At 37.0% G+C, this 25,214-nt stretch overlaps 1 protein-coding gene across 22 annotated transcripts in view; it reads right to left on the bottom strand.

The window, feature by feature from the left end:
• Positions 1 to 25,214, bottom strand: part of MAGI1 (membrane associated guanylate kinase, WW and PDZ domain containing 1) — a 604,195-nt gene that overhangs the window by 90,758 nt on the left and 488,223 nt on the right. For 10 of the 22 annotated variants that reach the window (XM_036031539.1, XM_036031530.1, XM_036031536.1 and 7 more), the window contains exons 4-7: positions 19,514 to 19,720; positions 14,375 to 14,576; positions 3,766 to 3,848; positions 664 to 702 (exon numbers count right to left, since the gene is read on the bottom strand). In XM_036031539.1, coding sequence (XP_035887432.1) covers positions 664 to 702; positions 3,766 to 3,848; positions 14,375 to 14,576; positions 19,514 to 19,720 — 531 coding nt within the window. The remainder of the gene's footprint in view (positions 1 to 663; positions 703 to 3,765; positions 3,849 to 14,374; positions 14,577 to 19,513; positions 19,721 to 25,214) is intronic. The other 12 variants (XM_036031542.1, XM_036031528.1, XM_028517869.2 and 9 more) reach the window with 2 other exon arrangements.

Here is a 25,214-nt window from a genome sequence, read left to right on the forward strand (position 1 = left end):
TCCAAACTACAATAGCTAGGGTAGTAAAGACCTGATTTACATAGATACATACACTCTAAGGGAAATGGTATACACAAACAAATACAGCATCTGGTTTTCAAGCCATTTGCTACAGTTACAAACATGTGGCAAATAAATTAAAAACAACATAATACTGAAAATATTAACTATTTATTCAGTGAAGAATCACTAAAGTTACTGTACTACTGTCACTCCTATAATGAGCCTTGGATTAGTCTGATAGGTTTTTGCTTGTTTTGCTTTGCTTTTTTTGTATTACCTATGTATAATAACTACCCACACCAAACAAATAACAAAATGAGGCTGAGATAGGTTATATGAGAGAGTTCAAGGGACAAGGCAAGGATCTATCCCCTCAGTTTTTTCTTAATCCTCAATTTACAAGAATACCTAGTAACCATTTGCTAACTCTCATTGTACTCTCAATTCACTCAGACTTTTCCTTTGCAGACATAATTTACTACAATCCTGTATGATGTCTGCATTTAGGCACCTGTTGTAAGATTGACCTTTCGTGGATAAACTGGAATGAAAATCACAATTGGAGAAGTGTAAACTAAAGAAACTGAGAGGTTAAGCAATTCACTGGAGACAAACCCATTCAGGACAAGTCATGCAACAGCAGCAAGCTGGAGGGTTTACCTAGTTCACTGTCCAGCTCCTCGGTGTGGACCCCTTCTTCTCCAAAGGAATAGCAGGAATGAGACAGAAAAGAGAGAAAGAAAAATTCAGACACCAGCACCAAGAAGGAAACTCCTCTCAGAAAAACAGCAGCAAACACATCACTTGATTTTGTCCTTACCTGTATTGTGGCTTATTTCATTGGCTTGGCTAACAAACTCGAGACCTCAGTGTGAATCATAAAATGGTAGGAGCTGGGTGGTATTGGCAACATAATTATATAGCTCATTTCCTTGCATATCAAAATAGGGTTTGATTGGTAGTAAAAGATGATAAGTACCTTTGCAGTTTCAATGTTCTTAAGCATTGTTCTTAAGCAAAAAGCCACTCATTACAGGCCTTATTTCAAATAAACAAAGCTGTTATACCTTTCAATATCAGTCCTTTTAATAATTCAATAATCCTCTAATCATCGAGGTAATTACACTCACAATTAAAGCACTGCTTATCTTATAAGTGATACTGCTGCCTGAACAATGAGTGGTGAGGTCAAATTGAGAATGCAGATTGTAAAATGAGGTACACTTGAAGATATTTTAAATGGGGTTAGAAAGATGAATTATGTCATGATGATATACATTAGGGAAGCAAAGCTTGAAGGCTACCCTGAAGGAGGCAGTTTACTTTATATTAAGTCAAACAGCTCAGAAATATTAGAATGAAAATGTTCTCAGTAATTTCAGTGAGTAAAACAAGTCAAGATCCTTTCCATTCTAGACACCTTCTTGATGTCAGTAAAACGTTTTATTGCCTGTGGGGAGAACACAGGCCTGCACACACAAATCATTTCATACACCAAGTCTATGCAGCTACAGAGTGGCAGCTTTCCCTTCCACAGTAAGCCCCACAAAACCAGGGAGCGAGCCTGTTTTCAGTAAAGCAATTGGCTCATGCCCAGTGTAGTTTTGGTACATGATAGGGACAAAACATTTCTTGAATCAATGAAACAAATGAATCAATTATTGACTTATAACCAGCATGGCCCTAAATACCTTATACACTTTTTAAAGACTATACAATTGTAAACAGTAAGTTCTGACGCTGGCATTATATCTCAATAAAGAGGGAATATGATTTACATAAAATCTTTCATGAAAATGCTCATTTAGATACTATTTAATAATGTCTTTGGGGACATTCATTTCATTTTGTCAATAATTACTTAGTGAGACCAACCATGTGCCAGTCACTATGCCAGGTGAGAGATATCGAAATGAGCAGTCACAGCTCTATCGTTCTGGAGGAGGAGGTAAGTCCAGAGCTCACGCAGATAAAAATTAAGTTAAAACTGGGATAAGTTCTCTAGAATAATACATATAAAAGAGCGATCTAGTCACATCTGGGGGCAAGGTCATAGGAACAGTCCTTGAGCTATAATTTGAAGGATGGGCAAAATTTAACAAGAAGATGTAGACTGAAAAATGACTAGAATTTAAGCCCTCCAAGAGCAGGACTTTTTGTTTATGGTGTTCATTCACACATCTGACATTCCCAGAACACATGACATGTAGAAGACACTCAATATACAGGTGTGGGATTTAAGAGTATTTTGAGGAGAGAGACCTGCACATCTAACTGGCATGCAGCATGTTATCCACAGAAAGTAGAAAGAGACACAGAAACAGTACTATCACCAGCAATGTTATTCTTCTTTGTGTCAGGATATAAACAATAATATAAGGCAGCTTTGTGTTAATCGGCAACAGGAAATGCAGGTATGGGAGCCTATACTTGTCACAGTGGTATAATCTGGTTATATATTTATACTGTTTTGTATAAAGGCACATGGACATACATATCATTTCTACTAGAAACAGAATATGGGGATTATAACATTGAAGGGATAATTACTAAAGTAAGTACGCTGGTATGAATACATACTTGTTTCAAAGGAAATAACATTTATAGCAACAGTAAGAAACGTAAGAATTAAAACTTACTAGATTTGGTAACAAAACCACTGGGTAGTTCTACTCAATACTTTCACTGCATTAACACTTTTTCCTCAATAAAAACTATTGGAGTTTTCTACAACCTATAAAATTATACTAACAGGTATTTTCATATATTCCCATACTATAATGGACATTGACAGTGGGGATAGAGTGACAGCTCAGCCTATGTCTTGGAAAAATACACTTTTCATGTACTTAGGATACACTCAAAGTTACAGGGGTTCCCAAACAAGTCAGCATCTGCTTTCCCTACCAGGGGTGTCCAATCTGCAGGCTGCATTCGCCTCAGGATGGCTATGAATGCATCCCAATACAAAGTTGTAAATTTACCTGAAACACTGAGATTTTTTTGTGACTATGTGTCACAATGTACTTAATGTGTAATGGCCCAAAACAACTCTTCTTCCAGTGTGACCCAGAGAATCCAAAAGGTTGTACATACCTGCTACACCAAGACTGGGAAAATAAGAGTTATAAAATGTGGACAGTTTAAGAAAAGCTGATATTCCCTCCCCTCTAGACTTTTGTAATAGAGGATTAGGGTTCAATAGGCAAGTCTTTATTCTTAGACTTTACAGAGTCTCCTCCAAGTCCCTGAAGGCAGAGAATATATCTTCATTTAAATAGTTTCTGACTGTGTAAAGTTCTGTTTCCAATGGAAATATGACTAATATGACTACATACCTGCCTCTTTGTGTAAACAAATTATTCTCTTAATATTTCTACTGATTTCTCTTTTGATTTTGGAAACCTCAATACATTACTAGAAATTGGATTACATTTTTTAGAAAAGATTTTATTTATTATTTTTAGAGAGAGGGGAAGGGAAGGAGAAAGAGGGAGAGAAACATCAATGTGTGGTTGCCTCTCCCATGCCCCCTACCTGGGGACCTGGCCTGCAACCCAGGCACGTGCCCTGACTGGGAATCGAACTGGTGACCCTTTGGTTTGCAGGCCCACACTAAATACACTGAGCCACAATAGCCAGGGTTGGATTACCTTTTAAAAACTCATTGTTAAAACTGGTTTCACCTTACTACAACTCTAAAATATGCATGTGTGAACAAATGGCCAATGAATTTAAACTGAGACCTTCTGAGCCCCTTACCATCATCTTCACATTCTTCCAGGGGCTTCTGCTGCTTGTTCAGGCACCGAGGGTCTAACCATGATGTTGTTTTTGTGTTATGACTGAAATCCAGAAACAAAAACAAGAATATGTTTGAAAAGGAAAAGCAAAGAGCTCAATGACAAACGACTTTTACACTCTTGAACATTTGCTCTTCAACCAATCAAAGATGCTTTCCCAACAAACGCAGACCAGAGGAGAGCCTGAATTTGGAATAATAACACAGCTCAAGGAAGACCTCTGGCAGGCTTTTTACTTGTGCAAGATATAATCATTCCATTATTGCAAGCTAAAATTGTAACGCCAGTTTTGTTTTTTAAAAAAGAGTTCCAAACGACACACCTTGTCAATACTGTCCACCATTACCTAGTCTTATTTTAGTCTTCACATCTGCTAAAGAGCAAATTCCAATTTATTTTAAATTTTCTATGTCTTAAATCTTGAATGCTGGAATTCACAAGGAAGGCTGCTATTTCATTCATTCTACTATATAAGAATTCTCATGACATTGGGAAACCCCCACAATTCATACAAGTAGCTCGAAGCGGCTAACATATATCATTAATTTCAGTGTCTCAAGTTATGATTCAGATCTAGTGAAGGCGGCCCAAAATTACTTAACATAAATAAAACCTGGGCCAAGAAAAACCTTCGAGAAGGTCAACATTATACCCAACTGCTTTCTGGAAGGTATAACTCTAGATGAAATGTTTGAACAGATACTGATACGGGCCTTGAAAGTCTGAAGTACACAGGAACATTTCAAAGAGTGTTGGCCTCAATTGTCTTAGAAATGTCACAAGAACGAATGGCAGAATTGGCCTGAACAGGTCAATGTGGGGGTGGGGTGGGCAGCTCTGCCTGAGCACCCAGTGCACTCTGTGCACACAAATGGGGAGGACAGAGGGTTGCCAGTCCAGGAGTTCATGCTGCAAACTGGAAATGAACATAAACTAAAAATAATTTTTTTTAAAGATTTTATTTATTTATTTTTTTTAGAGAGGGAAGTGAGGAGGAGAGAGAGAGAGAGAGAAACATCAATGTGCGGTTGCTGGGGGCCGTGGCCTGCAACCCAGGCATGTGGCCTGACTGGGAATCGAACCTGTGACACTTTGGTTCGCAGCCCGCACTCAATCCCCTGAACTACGCCAGCCAGGGCAAAAATAAATTTTTTGAAGTTTAGGCTATAACCTAAAATTTTTTGAACTCTAAAGTTTAAGTTGTAATTATGTTTTTAAAAACTGCCACAATTTTTTTATCTTAGAATAAAATCTTATTGAATGTTGGCAAATAATTATTTCAGTGAAAAACAGAATGTAAAAATGTATGTAACACGTCATCTCAACTGGGTTAAAAGAAAGGTGATATACAGTAACAACTATTGCCAGCAATACTACTTATTTGTCTAGCTACGACTACCAGAACCTGTTCTTTCACGTTACAATTTATTTCTTTCAATAACCCTATGAGAAGAGTATTATTAATATTGAAATGATTACTCCCCATTTATCAGATAAGAAAACTCAGAACACAGAAGTGAAGGAATTTGCCCAAGGACACTGCTGATGCAAGGATACCTGGGGATCAAGCCCAGACAATCTAGCATGAGAACCTATAGTTTGTACTATACTCACATAGCAAGACAGTAAACATGGTCAGTGCCAGGAGGGAAGAGTGTGTATGATTAAAAAAAGAAACTTTTTAAAAATAATTTTGAGATAACTGCCGATTCACATGCATTTATAGAAAAAAAACACACAACAGATATTCCCATATTGCCTTTTCTTCAGTTACACCATTGGTCACATCTTGCAAAACTATAGTACAATACAATGTCATATCCAGGAAACTGATATTTAGACAGCCAAGATGCAAAATATTTTCCATCATCTCAAGGATTCCTCATTCTACTCATACCCATACCTGGTGTCCTTCTAATTCTTCCTTGTAAAACCCATTTTAAAATAGTGTCAACCACTAATCTGTTTGCCAATCTGTAATTTTATCATTTGGAAAATGTTATGTAAATGGAACCATACATTATATAATCATTTGGGGTTGGCATTTTGCATTCAGCATAATTCTCACTGAGGTGGTTGCATACAGGGGTTTGCAAAAGTAGGTTTACAGTTGTAAATATGTGAAACACAGAATTCATTCTTCTATTATTATTTGTTAATTATTGTATTATTAATTTGTATTAAAATGTAATCCTACTTTTGCCCACCTCTCTACATCAGCACTGCATTTATTGTTGAGTAGCATTCAATGGCATGAATGGACCACAGTAACCACTAAAGGCTATCTCGGTGTTTCCAGTTTTTGGTTTTGGGTTGGCAAACAAGTTCATTGTTTGTTTCCATAAGATAGCTCTAGAAGTGCCTAGTTGTCTTTAACTTCATTTGAAACAATTTGTCAGATTGTATTGTGACAGCTGTCATAACAGCGTGCATTTACAAAAAAAATATCAAAATTGGTATATTTTTGTGTAGCCATTTTAATATTGAAGATGAAAGAAATATGCAACATTTTCAGCATATGATACTTTATTATTTCAAGAAAGATAAAAACGCAGTTGAAACACAAAGAAAAGGTTTGTGTAGTGTATGGAGAAGGGGCTGTGACTGATTGAACATATCAAAAGTGGTTTGCAGAGTTTTGTGCTAGAGATTTCTCACTGGACAATGCTCCATGGTCGGGTAGAGCAGTTGAAGTTGACAGTGATCAAATTGAGAAATTAACTGAGAACAGTCAACGTTATACCATACGGGAGATAGCCAACATGCTCAAAATATCCAAATCAATTAAGTTATCGGTGAAAATAGAAATGTGTCCTTCATTTTACAGAAAAAAGTAAATAGACTTTTTGGCCAACCTGATACTTGAAATAGATCTACTTAAATATTCATGCATGGGTTTCCATGTGAATGAAAATAAATGTTCACTTCTCTGGCCAAATGTGCACCTGCTGGGCCATATTGTAGCTGCCTGTTTAGTCTTTTAAAAAGCTGCCTGGCTGTTTTCTGGAATGCCATACAATTCTGCATACCCACTAGCAATATATGAGTGATCTAGTCTTTGCATCTTTGCCATAATTTAGTGCTGTTACTTTTTTTAATTTTAGCTATTCTAATAGACACATAATGATATCTTTGTAGTTTTAATTTGCATTTCCCTAATGGCTAATGATGTTGAACATTTTCTCAGGTACTTATTTGCCATCTGTATACCCACTTCAGTGAAAATTTATGTTCCTGTCTTTTTTTTTTTTTGAGAGGGAATGGAGGGAGAAAGAGAGAGAAAGAAACATCAATGTGCGGTTGCTGGGGGCCATGGCCTGCAACCCAGGCATATGCCCTGGCTGGGAATCGAACCTGCAACACTTTGGTTCGCAGCCCGAGCTCAATCCACTGAGCTACGCCAGCCAGGGGTTTATGTTCATATCTTTAGCTTATTTTCTAATTGGATTTTTATTTTTTACACTGTTGAGAGTTCTTTATATATTCTAAATTGACACCAGTCAATCTTTAGATGTGGGGTTTGCAAATACTTTTCCCAGTCTATAGTTTGTCTCTTCATCCTCCTACCAGGGTCTTTTCTTAAGCAAAAGTTTTCTCATTTTGATGAATCTGAATTTATCATTTATTCATTTAAGGGATAATGTATATGATGTAAAACTAAGAATTCCTTGCCTATTCTCAGATCTCAATCTAGGAAAAATCTGTATATTTTGTTATAGTTTTCCATCTAAGTCTTATTGCTTTACATTTTATATTTAAATGTATGGTGATCTATTTTGAGGTGTTTTTTTTTTTTTGTATAAGCTGTGAGGTGGAGGTTGAGATTAATTTACTTGTCTCTGGCTGTCCAAACACTTCAGCACCACCCTATTGAAAAGGCTATCTTACTCATATTAAATTGCTTTCTCATCTGTGTTAAAAATCAGCTGGACACATATGTGGGTCGGGTTCCATTGATACATGTGTCTATCCATCAACACCACTTTCAGAAACACTTTGTTTGTATAGCTATATAATAAATCTATATCAGATAGACTGATAACTCTTGATTTATTCTTATATTTTCTAAATTGTTTTACTTATTGTAGTTCCCATGCCTTCTTATATAACTTTTAGGATAAACTTGTCTATACTAACAAAAATGTCACTGAGATTTTGGGAGGATGTGCAATAAATCTGCATACTCATTTGGGGAGAAGTGACACCTTTACTGTACCAATCCTGAGTCTTTTGATCCATGAGTAGGGGATGTCTCTCCACTTATAAAGACTTTTCATTTCTTTCATCAGCATGTTGTAGATTACAACATACAAAATCCTGTATGTTTTGTTAGATTTAAACCAAGTTTTTAAAGTAAATATATTTTATTTTGAGTTTTGTTGTCCATATATCCATCACTAGTATATAAAACGTACAACTGATAGTTATATGCTTATGTTTTATCTTGTAATCTTGCCAAACTCACTTATTCTAGAAATTTTTGTACATTTCTTGTTATTTTCTACAACAATAATCTGCAAGGAGAAATAACTCTATTCCTTCCTTTTCAGTTGTATGTCTTTCATTTCTCTTATTGATTTATTATCCTGTCTACAATTCCAGCATGATATTGAATAAGGGCAATGAGAGCTAACTAATATCCTTGGTTTATTTCCAATCTTGCAGAAAAATATTTTCTTCTACCATGAAGTATAATGTTAGCATTAGATTTTTTGTAGAGGTTCTTTATCAAGAAAATTACCCTTTATTCTTTTTTTCTGAGAATTTTTATTGTGAATGAGTGCTGAATTTTGTCAAGTGCTCCTATTGCATCGATAATTATGACGTGATTTTTTTCTTTAGTTTCTTAATATGGCAAATTACATTGATTACTTTTTCAAATATTGAACCAATTTTGCATCCCTTAAATAATTCCCACCTGGTCAAGGTGTATAAGTTTTTCTAAATTACTGAATACCATTTGCTTATATTTTATTATAGATTTTTGCATCTATTAATACATTTATGAAGATATTGCTCCATAGTTTTCTTTTTTTCTTGGACTTGTTTTTGGTAACAAGGTAATACTCACTTCCTAAACATTGGAAAGTATTCCTCCTCTTCTATTTTCCGGAAGAAAGTGTAGAAATTTAATCCTTTGAACGGTTCTCTAGTGAAACCATCTGGGCCTGGAGATTTCTTTTTCATGAGTTTTTAAATTAAAAAGTCATTTTCTTAATAGTTATAAGGCTATTTATATTATCTATTCCCTACTGAATGAGTTGTGTTCATTCATGCTTCTCTAGGGAGTGGTCCATTTTCGTCCAAGTTCTCAAATTTATGCATGCAGAACTGCCGGCAGCATTTGCTTATCTTTTTGAAGTCTTCAAGGCCTGAGGTGATTTCTTGTTTAATTCCTAATATTGGTAACTTGTGTCTTCTCTAAGTTTTTTTTTCTTTTTCAGTTTTGTTAGAGGTACTTCAATTCCATTAATCTTTTCGAAGAATCAGCTGGGTTGTTTCATTGATTTTTCTCCACTGTTTTCATTTTTAATTTCACTGATTTCTGCTCTTTATTATTTCCTTCATTTATTTATTTCATGTTTCATTTGCCATTCTTTTTCTAGGTTCCTGAGTTAGGAGTTTAGATGGTTTATTAGAGACCCTTCCTCTTTTCTAATACGTGTGTTTAGTGCTATAAATTTACCTTTCTCTCTCTCTCTCTCTCTTTTATTATTGTTCAAGTACAGTTGTCTCCATTTTTCTCCCACCACTGCCCCCCATCCCATTACTTTTTTGGCTGTATCACACCTATTTTGAGATGCTATATTTTCATTTTTATTCAGGTCAATGTATTTTGTTATAATTTCTCTTGAGATTTCCTACTTGACCCACAGATTTAGAAGTGTGTTGTTTAGTTTCTACATGTTTAGAGATTTTCCTACTTTATCTGATATTAATATGTAACTCTTACTTTCTTCTGATTAATGTTGTAAGGTATATTTTTCTAAGCTTTTACTTTCAACTTACTGGTATTTTTTTTTATTTGAAATTCGTTTTGGTAGACAGTATATAGTTTGGTCATATCTTTAAATCTCTGCCATTCTCTATCTTTTAAATGTTGTATTTAAATTCATTTAATGCAATTATTGATGTGTTAAGACTTAAGTCTTTCCTTTTGTTTTGTGTTTGGCCTGTTTTTTTCCCACCACATGAGAACAGAGAGGGAAGACAGCTATCTGTGAACTAGGCAGTGAATTCTAATCAGATGCAGAATCTACCAGCACCTTGATCTTGAACTTCCCAACCTCTAGAACTGTGAGAAATGTGTTGTTTAAGCCACCCACTCTGCTATTTTTGTTACAGCAGCCAAAATAGAATGACTATATCATCTCTCAGTATATGTAGTCACATACCTAGTCATTAATCTATGTTTTTATACATATATATAATATACACATATAAATATCCCTTTTCCCTCCCTCATTTATAATAAAATTGTCTTAGATATTTTCTCTACATCCACTTAAAACATATTAGACAGTTATAATTTTTGCTACACTCTCAAACCCAATTAGAAATTTTAAGAGGAAAAATGGATTTTATTTACCTATATTTTTACTCTTTCATTGTTCCTCCTTCCTTTCTAATGTTCCTAGAATATTTCTATTATAATTTTATTTTTGTTTAGCAAATAAGCTTCATCCATTCATTTAGTACAAGCCTGCTAGTGGCAAATGCTTAGTTTTCCTTCATCTAAGAACGTCTTCATTTCCTTTCATTTTCACTGGATACAGAACTGTGCATTTATCTTTCTTTTCCTTCAGTACATGAAAAATGCTGTACTGTTTCCTGCTGGCCTATGGCTTCTGATGAGAAATACAGTGTCATTTGAATTGTTTCACCAATAGAAGTAATATATTATTTCTGTCATTGCTTTCAAGATTTTTCTTTGTTTTCCGAATTTTGACTATGATGTGTATTGGTATAGTTTTTTGGGGGAGTGAGCCTGTCTGTATCCACTGAGCTTTTCTGTAGGTTTATTTCTTTGGTCAAATCTGGAGAATTTTGTTCTTTCACTACATTTTCAGCCCCACTCAGTTTCAATTCTCCTGGGATTCTGAGGATACAAATATTAGATCTTCTGTTACTGTTCTGAAGCCCCCAAAGTTCTTTTCATTATTTTACACAGTTCATTTTCTCTCTGTTCTTCAGAGTAGGCAATTTCTATTTTCTACCTTGAAGTTTACTGATTCTTTCTGCTCTCCCCTCCATTCTGTTGACTCTATCTACTGAGGTTTTTATTTTGGTTATTTAATTTTTCCATTGTAAAGTTTCCAATTTTTGTAATTTCTGTTGTTTTCCTGAGACTTAATTTTTGCCGAAACTCTATTTTTCCATTTGTTTCAAGCATGTCTGTAACTGCTCATTAAAGACCTTACACGATGGCTGCTTTGAAATTTGCCACATCATGCTGACATCTGCCATTGGGCGTTGGCTTCTACTGGTTATATCTTTATTCACTCAATTTGAGATTTTTCAGACTTTTGGTACAAGGGAATTTTTATTAAAACCAGGACACTTGGGACACTAGAGTGCTATGTATAGCATTCTAGAGCACATTTAAACCTTCTGTTTTAGTAGGCTTTCTTGACACTGTTCAAGCAGGGAAAGAGATAGGGCCACCTGTTACTTCTGAGTGAGGTTAAAGTCCAGCGGCCCCATTTGGCCTTCACTGATGTCCAAAGGGGAGAGGAGCTCCTTGTTATTACTGCTAGGTGGAGATGGGAGTTCTAGCTCCCCTCTGGGTCTCTGCTGATCCCAGCATGGCTGGGAGGGTAGTAGTGCCTTACTACTGCTCCCAACTTGGTTCCACTGACTCTGTGGGATGGGGGCTTCTTTTTTATTTTTATTTATTTTATTTTTTAGAGAGGGAAGGGAGGGAGAAAGAGGAAGAGAGAGAAACATCAATATGTGGTTGCTAGGGGTTATGGCCTGCAACCCAGGCATGTACCCTGACTAGGAATCGAACCTGTGACACTTTGGTTCGCAGCCTGCGCTCAATCCACTGAGCTACGCCAGCCAGGGTGGATGGGGGCTTCTTACCACTGGATGGTGGCAAAAGTACTGTCTCTCCACCAGACCTCCTATGAAAACATCCTGATAGGGAAGAGGAGGCTGCCTCATTACTTCTAGGTCAGGGTGAGGGTCCATGCTTTCCCCCACATGGCCTCCACTGAGTCCACACTGGAAGAGGGGGGATATCTATTATTGTCTGGTTACAAGTAATGTCGCAGCTCTCTCTGTGCTGTTTTTGACACCACCATGGCAGAGAAGTTTGGGCTCCTAGTTTCAGCCTGTGGAGGGTAGGGGACTAGGGTCTCCACCTGACCTTTGTTGGCAGGGGCAGGGCCACAGGTTTTTCTGTGTTGTTGGCTAGACTACAGTAGTTATTGAAGAAAAGCTTTCTGTCTTGTAGGATGACCCTTTCCTGTTGCTTTGGCTAGAGAGAGCAGACTTTTAGTGGGGCTTTTATTTTTCCTGGTCTCCACTTGGTATTTCTGGGTTACTGGTTTCTTCAGGTCCAAGTTTGGGATATATGAGGTAAAAACTTCCTTTGTTCCCAAGCTTCCCAGCTAGTCTGCCTTTTCTTCCATTCAAAGTCTTTTTACATTTGTTTTCTATATTATGTCCAGGGTTTGTTAGCCCATGCTCCCTTTTTAGTATTCTTTCAAATTCCAGCATTTCTTAGATTACTCATAAACTATAAATACTCACATTCATACATAAAACCAGGCACATCTGACTCTACAGAAATTTAACTTTGCTATTCAAGGTAAAATATTCTAAGATGAAGATCTTCAGAATGAAGGGCACCTGATAACTCATTAATCAGGATATATAATTTAGGCTAAAATATAAATGGTATATATCTAATAACTTAACATTTACAGAATCTGATAGCTTCTGACAAAATCCCATTGTTGTCAAAAGCCATACTTTTGCATAACTTTTCTATTAAATATTAGGTAAATGTCTAATATTGTAGAAAACATTACCATCAGTTAAAAGCTAAATCAGGTTATGAAAAGTAAGCACATTGCTGCAGTCTCCTAAAAGTTAGCCAGTCCTGGGTCTTCACTAAGTATCTTCACCTAGCATCAAAATAAACAATTCACTTTTTTCAAATTCATGAAGTCAATTGTTAGGAAAAATTATTGGTACATTATTTTCCAAGGATATGAGGAATTCCTGTTGTATTTCCCTTTGTTCCACACAATTTTTCCTACTAATAGATGTAATTTCAAAAGCAATTTATTACAAAAGCTAAGCACAAAATCCTAAGCCTACAGTTGAAATCAGTTTTATAACAATATTTAAAATCCTCTGTAATAACGAAAGGATGATGATGAAAATGGTAACTGTGACAATAATGCTCACTAATTAGTTCTAGCCCAAGTACTTTACAGCCAGTATCTCATCGAATTCTCATGATGATCTGACAAGGAAGGCATGATTCATAATCTTTACACCTTTTATAGGTATGGCAAATTGAAATACAAAGAGGTAAACTCAAGTTTCCAAGGTTACACAACTAGTAAGTAAGGGAAACAACATGACTTTCTAGGTATGCTCTTAACCACTGTATCTCTGGCTTCAAGGAAAGGACTACATCTTCTTCCACCCCTGTCTTTAATAAGCATTTGTCATTAACATGAAGGCAGAAATGTGGACTGCCCCTCCTCCTGGATGGAAGATAACACAAGAGCTCTAGTTTACTTATCTCAAATTGCCTAAGCTGGTTCTAAAAGAGGGTGTTTTGAGATTCAAGCCTTTCTTTCACTTTTATTTTTTTAAGAAAATTATACTTTCTTATCCTCATGGTTTTTCTAATTGTTAAATATATGCTCAAATATATAGGGTCTGGCAGAAGTAATACCTGCTTAAGTGTGGTTGGTAGGGTAATCATATGGGTATAATAATTTATAGTTTTAATTTGAACTTTTCACCTAAAATGTCATATGCTGTGCTTGAGTGTGATATCATGTTATAGAATGACATAGTTATGATTTTATAATAAAAGATTTTGTAATAAAACAGGGGTGTTATTTTTGCCAGACCCTGTATATTTGAATGGGAATATATACTTAAGAGACACAGAAATGTATTATATGGTTAGAAAAGAAATTCCTTAAATTCCTTATGCAAATTCAAGTATTAAGATATTTCTAGAATTTGTCTACACATAAAGCAGTATCTGTTGATACATATTCACAGAAACAAATGGCTAATGGCTAAATATATTCTTTATATATATAGACCATAATTTATATATACACCATAATTTAGATTTCTAACACTTTAGGTAAATTATCAACCTTATGTTTCTCAAGCCAGCCAGGTTCAATGACTAGGATGCTATGCTAATTGCCTTTTTTGTGCAAAGCTTGTTATATTGTATAAAAGAATACCACCAGACTGTGTTCCATCCTTTCAGAGTAAATCTATTTCTGTAGCTGCTAGAGAGAGGGAAGGAAGGGGAAAAAAAGAAAGGGAGAGATTCAGGTAGAAATAATGGTATACTTTACTCTATAAAATAGACTTCTCCATTTTCGGTATAGGCCATCTCCCAGTTTTCAGGTAGAGGACCTAAATTATCCTCTGCAGAAAGAGGTAGGTATTGTGGGAACTTCTGAGAAGGGTCCGTGATGGGAGCAGCGATGATGCTACTATTCACAGGTGGTAGCGTTGTTTCTTGGAGAGGGCGCTCTTCCTGATCACCAGAATCGGCTATTTCATTATGGGGAGAGAGAGGAAAAACAATCATCAATCATATGCCAAACTGGGGCCTTAGCCCAAACACTGTGTGCATCTAAAAGCCCTCATCCTTTCCTACTTTCTGACCATTGACTATATTGTTTTATTTAGATAAGAATTTTTAAATACAAAACATAAAAATGATGGACTAAATATATTTTACCTAAAAATAAAGAAGAGAAAAGCAAGTTTAAATGCATTGTTCACCATCTTGGACACATCAAAGAAGAAACACATCAGGACTAAAAACAAACCCTTAAACTAAGGTTATCAAAACACAGACTGAGATGCACTCTCATTTTGGAGGCATCATTTGGCTTCGTGACTCAGAGGACTTTGAATGCAAGAATGAAGTCCATGATGAAAACACAGATTTGGTAGTATTACTGTCCATTTCATGTAAGTTATTGAAAACAGTTTTGGTTAGATAGTAGCAAAGATCAAAGACTTACAAATCAAGCTGGAAAGCACATAAAAGTTTAGAAGTTAGAGACAGCTATACCAGTGAGTCACACTGAGTATATTTTACAAAAGTGAGGAGAATGTTCCTATGAAAACCACTGCAGTTACCCCAGAACAGTATTTTGTGGGTGGATGGATTTAACTTGGGTTTTAAAAGAAGGCTCTGAGTCTGCTTGTCTTCTTATCACTAGAAACATCAAGAGGTGATGTCATCAAAGCATCCACAAACTGCGGCAATGTTGACATTCATGTTGAATTTTTATAAAGGCTGATGATATTAAATGTCAGCCTCCAGGGGGGTTGAAACATAAAATTAGAAATGGAGTTTCTTTCTTTCTCCCCTAGTGATTATCCTGTAGACATTCTGATTTCCTGAATGCAGACTGAGGAATGATGAAGGGCTGTAACTGGAATCTTTCTCTGATCAGTAGCTCCCAATGACAAATATGAGAACAAAGGTAACAAAAGTTGGATGGAGGATGTCAAGCCTATGAAACAACCACAACCACCAAAACCAAAAAACCTTTGAGGAGGCTGTCTGTGGTCTTTCCTTACTCTGCATCTGTTCCCTCCTCTGGTACCATCACTCAGATCTCCCTTTAAAAATCATCCCCTCTACTCTAGATCCAGGCAGGAACTGCCTTAAATGCACTCCTAGCTTATGTGGTGGGCCCAAGTCATACTCGTATCACTCTTGCCTTTGTGACTGGACCAGGTGCATGATCCAAGGCAAACCAATAAATGCCAGGCATGGAAGTTTTGCTCTTATCAAGGTGGCCTCTTGATGCCAAAGTTATTATGTTGATAGGTTTGTGTACTGGAGGGTACTGGTGACCCTCTTTACACAGCTTGTGAAGACCTGCCTGACACACAAGACTACATAAAGAAAAGCAGAGATGAAGATACAGAAAATCACCTAATACCATGACTGAGCCTCTGATTTCATATCTGAAATCAAGGCTACGCATGATCCCCTAAATGCCCATTCCTACTTAAACTAATTTGAGTTGGTTTTATAATTTATATCCAGGAGTACAGATTCACAAAACAACTATAAGTTTGAAGAAAAAAGAGAAATTAAGCCAAGAGAGAAGAAACATTTTGAAATTACTAATCAATACAAAATAAATTCATAACTTGGCAAAAATGAAAAGATTCATCCTTACTCTTCTAAAAGCCAACACATATTCATTGCTAGTGTATCTTGGAAGGTATGTAAGAATCACCAGGAGAGACTGTTAACATGTAAGACCTCATTATGCTATTGTCACTCTATGCTCAAAGTGGTGGATTTCCACTTAAAGTGGTACAGAGTGCAAAATGCTCTGACACAGTTTGACACACATATCATTGACTGGGTAGTATCAATTATTTGAAAGAATTTATGAATTAGTGTATCACAGGTTACTAGCTGTCATTGGTTGTAGTTTGGTAAGCGAGAGGGCATTCATTTAACATATTCCTTATGTCATAGGTGGCAAACACAAGGCCCACGGGCCAAATCTGGCCTTCCACCTTGTTTTATCCTGCCCAGTTCCTTGTTTCTACCTGGCGGCAGCACTGAGCTGTAACTTAACTGTTAAGGAGTAGTTACATTTATACAGTCCTAAAATTACATTTGGCCCTTTGACAGCAACTGAAGCTGATGTGGCCCCCGGTGAAAATGAGTTTGACACCCCTGCCTTACATCAACACATTCCTTAAACACTGAGGATATCCCACCACATGTATATATTGAGGCAGTTAGTTATCTGTGCATCCTATTGGTTTTCTTGTTGTAAAGACAGGCACCCCAAAAAGACCGCCAAGTGCCACTTTTTCGTGTAGAAACTAACGATCAGACTGACTTTAGCAAAGATGATCTGGGCCTAGAAGTTTTCCTTTGATGCCAGGATTTCAAGAAAGATTTTATGGCAACAGATTTTTTGAGGCATGACATCTAGAGACAAGAGATTTTACTTGTTAGAAATAGGAAAAGCATCAAGACCTATGTGCTTGGTCTATGTGCTTATTTGTCAACAACCCCTATGTGCTTTCTATCAAGAAATATGCAGCATAAATGAAGGACAAATAAAGACACATGCTTCCTGTGAGCCATTCAGCCAGCTTGGCAGAACTATTTCACTGCACATTACTCCAAAGGTCTTCTGTTTCTGTACCCACATCTTTGTTTTGGGTTATATCATGATTTATTATTATTTGTTGAAAGATTAAGACATTAAAATATTAGTTATTTTTAAAAGAAATATAGACTTTTAAAATAATTTGATCTTGCATCAATGAGTGCTACTAACTATAAATGGATAAAGTATTTATTTTTAAGTGGATAAAATCACCTGATTTTGATAGGCAAGTATAAAAGATGGCAAATTTCTTCTAGCTATTGTAACTATAGGTTAGCCAGCCACTGGCCTAACCAATTCTAATTGAGAAAATAAAATTTGAGAAAATTTTAGAAAATTGAGAAAATTGAGAATTTTCATGGAATCAAATTCTTAGAGGTAGAAGGGAAGTACACAGACATGATTTAATCCTAGGTAGTCATTTTAGCAATAAGGGAAGTAGATACTATTATGTTTAGGAACCAAGCAGGGATACCAAACCAGGTCTCCTTCTTCTTTTTCTAATGCTTCTTGCAGAGGGCTTGGGTTATTGTTATAACAATGGAGCCATCAAAAAATGTTTTTGATTGTTATTACATTTTGAAGAATTTTAGGGTTTTGAGCTTGAAGAATGAGAAAACTTCAGAGAGGCCTATACAGGCTATAGAAAGCATTCAAATAACACAAACTTTTCCCTAAATATCCTATCAGACTTGAGAGCACAAAGAAGAAAATGCAGAGCTTAAGCAATTTTCCTTTATTGGGGTTAAGTTTAACCAAATAATGACTGAATATGGTGAAGTCAGAAGAGGCCACTAAGAGAGTGTGAGGCAGGAGATAGTCAGGAAGGAAGCTCCAGAGGCCCCTGCAGGGCTGAGGTAGAAAACATCTATACATGACAAAGACCCCCTAAGATGGGTTGTTCCTGTTTACTAGGATAACTCTGAATCATAGAATGCGCCTGTGCGCTACCCCTGATTCATTATAATATCATTATAATGAAATAACATCGTGGGACTCCCTTCTCCAGTAGCCAATCAAGAAAATCATAGGAAACCACACATGCGCAGTAGCTTTGAAATCCAACTCCTTGTACCTGCACAGGAAAAGCCCGCCAAAGATTAGCCAGGGGGCTTCTGCCCTATAAGAATAGAATCCCCCAGCCCACGTGCCCCTTTTTCTCTGCTCAGAGCTGGCCCACTCCCATGTCCTGTGGAGTGTACTATCACTTAATAAATCTTCCCTCTTTCTTTATGCTATAAACTTTGTGTGTTCGGTTAAATTCTTTGTCCTCGATCACTAAGAACCTGGTTACCTGTGCACACCTGTGACAAGTGGAAGATTTAAAATACTGAAAATGGATACCTCCTTGAGAACTGTAGCCCTAAAATATTAAAGAAAATATTAAAGTAAAAGAAAAAAAGAAGAAACAATATATTTTTCTAAGTCATAAAACTGTAGAAACTCACATATCATGCAGTTGTTAATTTTGCGTTACTATATAAGGTCAAACCCCCACAGAGTGGAAAATATTTTCTAATACGGTCACTGTGACAACTCAGGGAACACATCATGCCTCTGTGAACGGTCCCTCCCGGAAATATGCAAGACCCAACCTATATAGTCTTACCCAGAGAGGCCTTTCCTTGAAGATCCTTCCATAAAATACACATACCTAAGTGTGGGGGTAGAGAGCCCTGAATATATATATATACATAGATAATGCAATGAGTAATATATGCTATATAATATAGAATGCATGTGCAAGGTATAATCAGCTATTTCTTATCTTCCACCTTATAGGGAATATAGCAAAATTTGCCAGTGTTAACAGAACAAGTGATATATTTCCACTGTATCTCTACTTCCAAAGGTATGACGTAAAAGGATGATGTTAGCCTTCCATATGGCATCAATTGTTATTAAACTGTTAAACACATTCTCATATGTCTCTTTGTAAGCAATCAGCCATAATTATGGTACAGTGTCAAGGCCAGGAAATAAATGAACAAAATACAGATATGCATATATATGTGCATATTTATATATATAATATATACATTATATATAATTTTGAAGAGACAGAAACAATATGATTATTCTCAATGACCTTCCACAGACATTTTCTCTTAGGCCCTTTTAAGATATTTGGGTGAAGTTAAAACAGTCTTGTGAAGAAGCTTGAAAAACAGACTGGAGAAAAGACCACCTCTTCCAACACTGTGTGGTCAGAGTTGGAATTTTGGTGACCCCTCCAAATTCCTCTTCAGGAAATAATTCTTTGCGAAAAGCCTCCCACTGCCCACTTTCCCCAAGTCCACTGATGCGAGTGTCATCTGGATTTACCTGTAAAGCTACTGTTCATTTCAGGAATGTCATCCTCCTCCTCATTCTCCGCATGGACTATGCCAGCATTTTGCATATCATTGTAGGACTTGGTTCGCTTTGGGGTTGATTGCTTGGAGCCAGACTGAAGGCTTTGCAAGGCATCCGTTGTGATCACTTTCCCACTGACTGGCTGGCTAGGAGGCTTGGGTGTCCCATAATAGTTTCCTAGGTGATGGAAAGACACATTTGCATGTTTCAGAAAGAATGCATTGTTTTTTTCAATACTTTACATCCAAATCTCTTGGCACATTTAGAAAATATGTATTTAAACTGAAAAAGCCAATAAACTGTATTTCATTTTTGAAATGGGTTGGAAAAGATGTCGATCCCTCCCAGCCAGACAAGATGATTTCAGAAGCCAGAAGGAAAGCTGCATTGTTTTCATGCAAAGAACTCACTAGAGCTCAAAACAAAGGAGGCTGCACTGAATAGCACACTTTACCCTCATTACATTTGAATTAGGTTGACCACCTTTTTACATACATATGCACTAGCCAAAAGCTGAATCCCATTCAGAATGAGCTTCACAGAAAATAAAAAATTCAATACTGCCTGCACCCTTAAAGACCAACCAAGTAGAGGTCCTTCCCTTAATAAGGGGGCTCCTCGAGAGGGAACCGGGGCAATATTTAAAAAGGACAGTGACCACCACGTGGCGCCTCAGAATGGCAGGCTTGACTCTCAGGGCCATTCAACCTTGCCAAGTTTTAACAGAAAGCTGTGTCAACAGTGGCACTCCTTACAGGACACTCTTTTAGTAATTACCCATCTTCTTTCAGCCACTTTTCCCCAGACATTGGTTCAGGTCTAAACAGAATGTGCTTCTGAGTAGTACATGGATGGATTTCTGCACTTTAATAAGAGTGTATATTAGCATGTACTAGAAAAAAACTAACTAGTAAATTATGGTAGTAAAATAAGGTTCACTTTTAAAAGTTAAGGGGAAAAACAGTATTTTTTAAAATTGAGTTTTTTAACTTCAAGTTTAAAAAAGCAATTATATGGAATAAGAAACTAATCACCCACGTAAAACATAGCAATGATTGTGAGGCACTTCCTTTTGAAAACTTAAGTTAGAAAGTAAGTTTTTCAAAAGAAAACTTTAATAACACACATTATGTTCAGATATGGACAAAATCATGAAGGTGGCTAAAGTTTGAAAAATACAGCTTATAATCAATAAATTCCCTGACTAGATGATAAAAAACATCACCATTAGAATGCCATTGATTCATTCACCATCTCACATCTTTTAGAATAAGCCCAGGAAGAGAAATCACATTCAGCCCTTCAATAACTCCTAAACCAGTATTGTTATTCTGTGCTTAGTAAAGTAGAATTGTTACTGGTGGACAGTTGGTCAGAGACCAGGGAGTCTCCCTGCAGCCAACATGGTGGTAGGGGAAGGTTCTTACACTGAGCCTGGGAAAAGTCCTTCCTCCCTGCCCCTTCCAGGGCCAGACTGGAGGCAGGACCAGAGGAAGGCAGGCACATGCACCATGGAAGTCAAAATAGCAGTAGGGGGAGGTACTACACCAAAAAGGCCTGTCAGTCGAGCCTGGAGAAAGAAGGAATTGGATGGGAGGTGAACCTACCCTAAGCATATGAAAGTAAGGGAAGTTGATTGGTCATTTGAGAAAGCACCTGGTCCATCCCACACCTAAGTTAATATAATCTCAGAAAAAGAAACACTCTCTTGCTCATCACTCTTACTTGGGATCTGGACTTGCACAGCAAGACTTGTCTGTTCTCTCCATGGGCCACGTGGCCCAGGGCCTCCAGGAGAGAACCTCTCTTTCTTTCCCTCTTGCCCACCTGGGACACACTAGCCTGTGTGTTTGTGTGACCTTGTGGCCTTGGCAGCCCAATTGCCCATGGCCACGAAAGCTACACATGAAGCCTCCAGGAGGGAGCCAGAAATGAAAAGCAGCTGGGAACAAGCTAAGCTACCTTTAACAGCTGCCTGCAGGCTCTACAGGACTGGACTCTAAATTGAAGCAGGAACTCTGGACACTAGATTTTGTCTTGGTTTTGTGGAGGAAATGAGCTATGAGACAAGTGTCCATTATTCTCCCAGATCATGATACCTGAGTAAAACCTCTTTACTCTTTCACCATTATCTGCTTCATGAATTTGGCTTTTGATGGTGGCAGGCAGCTGAACCTCCCTTTTTTTTCAGTAACAGAATTTGTAAATCACAAGAAATCCTGTACATGCTTTTTTTTTCCTCATGGATCTCTTCCCATTGTCTAACTTCTGTTAATAACATAAAACATACATTTATTTTATTATACAAGCATGAAGGGTAAGAAGCATGAAGGGTACAAGCATGAAGGGTAAGAAGACAGTGAGGTATTACTCTTCATAATACATAAGTGATGACGAATTGCTCCCATCAAGCTGTATCTTTATAATTAAAAAGTTTAATTAGTATTATTTCTCTAAAATATTTTTGAATCACCAAATTTATGGGTATATACACCTACTTTCTTTGACAGAGGTGTAATACTCATCAGTAGAGGAATGCTCAACACTCAAATTAGAAGTGCAGTCGAGTAAAGAGCACCATATTTGAATTTGAAGGGTGCCAGACAAACCTCATACACACATTCTGGTGAGCCATACTCAGGCACTGCAGTTCTTTCACAAAAGGTGATAGATGTATCAATCTCTTAAATTTCTTTCAGGCTTCCAACTCAAAAGGTACAGGGGCTAAGCAGAACTTGCTTGAAGAATGGCACCCGATGTGTATTTTTAGGAGCTAATGGATGTGTGCAAGGAAGAAGGCACACATACGTGAACCAAGACTCAGCTTGCACTTCTACAGAGGTTACATTGGAGGACGTCCCAGGCCTTTTCCATTAACAGGAGACCTTTAGTGAGGTTTAGGAAAGCAAAGCAGCTATTTTTAAAAAAATCTTTACAGTGAACAAAAAATAGAAACAAAACTTTACTGAATTTAATTCTAATTCCTTCCCATTACACCAAAACATCATGCATATTTTTGATAAACAGGTTACACTAAGGTGACATCTATAAATAAGAGCCTTCCACTAAAAGATGTGACTAAAAGTTGGGTCCCTTAATTCATAATTTTATAATTATAATTTTACAATCATATCAATTTTCAGTGGCATTAAACTGAAGTAACACTCATAAAGATATTGTCATTTAAGTATCAATTAAAACTTAGAAACTCTCAGCTTATGACAGAAATAAATGTTTGGAAAATAAAAGGTATACCTAAATCTAACAAATAAATGTGGATTTTCCTCAGTTTTCAAGTTCAGGGTCTTTCTTAAGTTAATAAATGATTAGATGATTTCTGAACACAGCTAAAAACACAAAGACACCCCCAAACAATCTACCTGTTCATAGTTGTTTCCTGTTTCTGGACATTAGTTTAAGATTGATTGGAGACAGACAAGGTGCATTTCATTAAGTTGAACCATATGAAATTGCTGTTGCAGAAGACAAGCTGTCAACAGCAGCAGTTTCATGTGGGTGAATCTAATGAAGGGGCCTTTGCAGTACTCAAACTACTACCGCTATAGTGGTTGTTCAAACTCCAGCCTCATTGCCTGCACATTGGGCAAGACAGTTCACCATTCTGGGAAAAATCATGTTCTCTTCTGTAAAATTGGGATTCTAAGAGTACCTAGGTTAGACCTAGAATATCTGTTATGGGGATACAGTGAGATAGTCCATTTGAAGCCTTTAGCCCATGCTACAGCCACTAGGTTAAGGCTTGATAAAAGTTTATTAATGTTGATTGATGGTGTAGGTTTCTAATTTTTAAAATGAAGCTTGTTACACCTGTTGGGAGGATTAATGAGACAATGTGTCTCAAGTGCCTGTCACCTGGTAGGCAAGTATTTTTTCCTTGATATAAAGGAATAAGCGAGAGAATCTACCAATAACCAAATAACTTTGGTCAAGTTTTTCATACTCAATCTAATACTTTCTCTGTGAAATGGGAAATTTCTCTCTGAAACAACACCAGCCCTAGCAACCTCACAGCATTATTATAAAGATCAAATAAATAATTTTCTTGAAGGTATCCTGTAAACTATAAGCTGTGGCAAACAGGAGATGGTGCTGTTATTCAAACTGCTCTAGCATTTCTCACTTTCCATATCACTACAACCTTTATAGAAAGGCTTCTACTTAGTGGTTTCTAATTGCAAAGTGTTCGACTTTCCTTTGCAGATGTGAATTTTCATATTTAAAAATATAATTATGAATTAGTGACTAAATTTATTATAAAAACTGAATGTTTCAGATTATGCAGTCCCCCCAAATTTGCCAGTTACCAGAGGTCTCCACTACCTCAGCCACCCTATTACACCCTACTCACTCTCTCACTCTACCTGCCAAATCCCCATGCCTGCCCCCTTCCCCAGAATTTGAATTCACATCTCCTCCCTTCCACAAAACTCTCTACCTTATCAATACTTTGCAGTCTGGTCATAAATAATCAGGCCAAGCCCAGCCACGGCAGAAACACAATTTTTACAGAGTATGCACAAGAGACTCACTGTGAAGAATACATGGATCACTTAATGGTATTAAATAAAAATCATGTGAAGAATTATAAATGATTAAAAAATTAATTTGGTTCATCACTTGGCAGGCTGCACAGTTTCTAGGAGACATGAGCTGGATTCCCCCTAGTCTCCACGTCAGCCAACATGCACCTCCGGAGGTGACCGGGCTCCCTCCCAAGTGGGAATGTGTGTGTCTCTCTTGCTATTTTCAGAACTGGCTCTATAATAAAACTCAACAGGGATGGCAGCTGGACAGAGGGGAAGGGCAGGACACATTGGATGCGAAGCCACTGCTGGTCTTAATTAACAGGCAGAAACTTTGGATACCACCAAGCCAAAGAAAACATTTTCTGATATGCACTTAAAAATTAATGGGGCCTGCAAATCAATTCTTAGAGCTTGATAAAATATTTAAGGAGAACTGTACCCTGAGTTTTAAGTGAGAATGAATTAAATCTATACCACCTCTCACTTTGTACAAATTTAGTATTCACTCATTTATTTCCTTACAGAGAAGCTTTTTGTGCCAGACACTATGGTAGGCACCACCAATAAAATGCAAAAATGGGACTAAAACACTATCTTCACAATTGTTTTGCATGGTATATATCAGTGTTCTTAAACTTTGTGCAAACAATAAAGTTACACATTAAATGATTCAGTAGGTCAGGGTGGGGCCTGAAGTTTGGAGTTTATAGCAATACTCAGGTGATGCTGATGAAGCTGGTCCATGGACTACCCTTTGCATAGTAAGGTAAACGAACAGGACAGTGGATGAAGAACAATGACACTCAGAGTAGCAGAAATGCCTTTCTTAGCTTCAACCTGACTGGTCCACACTAAACAGCACTCAGGCCCTTTGTTTCGAAGTCCCAGGTAGGGGAAGGGAGAGAGACTTGTCTGTTTTATTATAGAAAAAGCTTTTGGAAATGAGAAGAATATGATGGTAGTGATCACCAATAGCTAGGAATCGAGAGCATACATTTTCAATGGGACAATGTCAACCCCAAGGGGGTAAAATACAGTTTTATTAGGCAGGGTGTTGGTGTACAGGTCCACACAGAGAATGTAAAGACACAGACATCCAGCATATCTGTTTTCACCTTGGCCCA

Source organism: Phyllostomus discolor, chromosome 7, assembly GCF_004126475.2.
Source record: "Phyllostomus discolor isolate MPI-MPIP mPhyDis1 chromosome 7, mPhyDis1.pri.v3, whole genome shotgun sequence".
NCBI classification, from domain to species: domain Eukaryota; kingdom Metazoa; phylum Chordata; class Mammalia; order Chiroptera; family Phyllostomidae; genus Phyllostomus; species Phyllostomus discolor.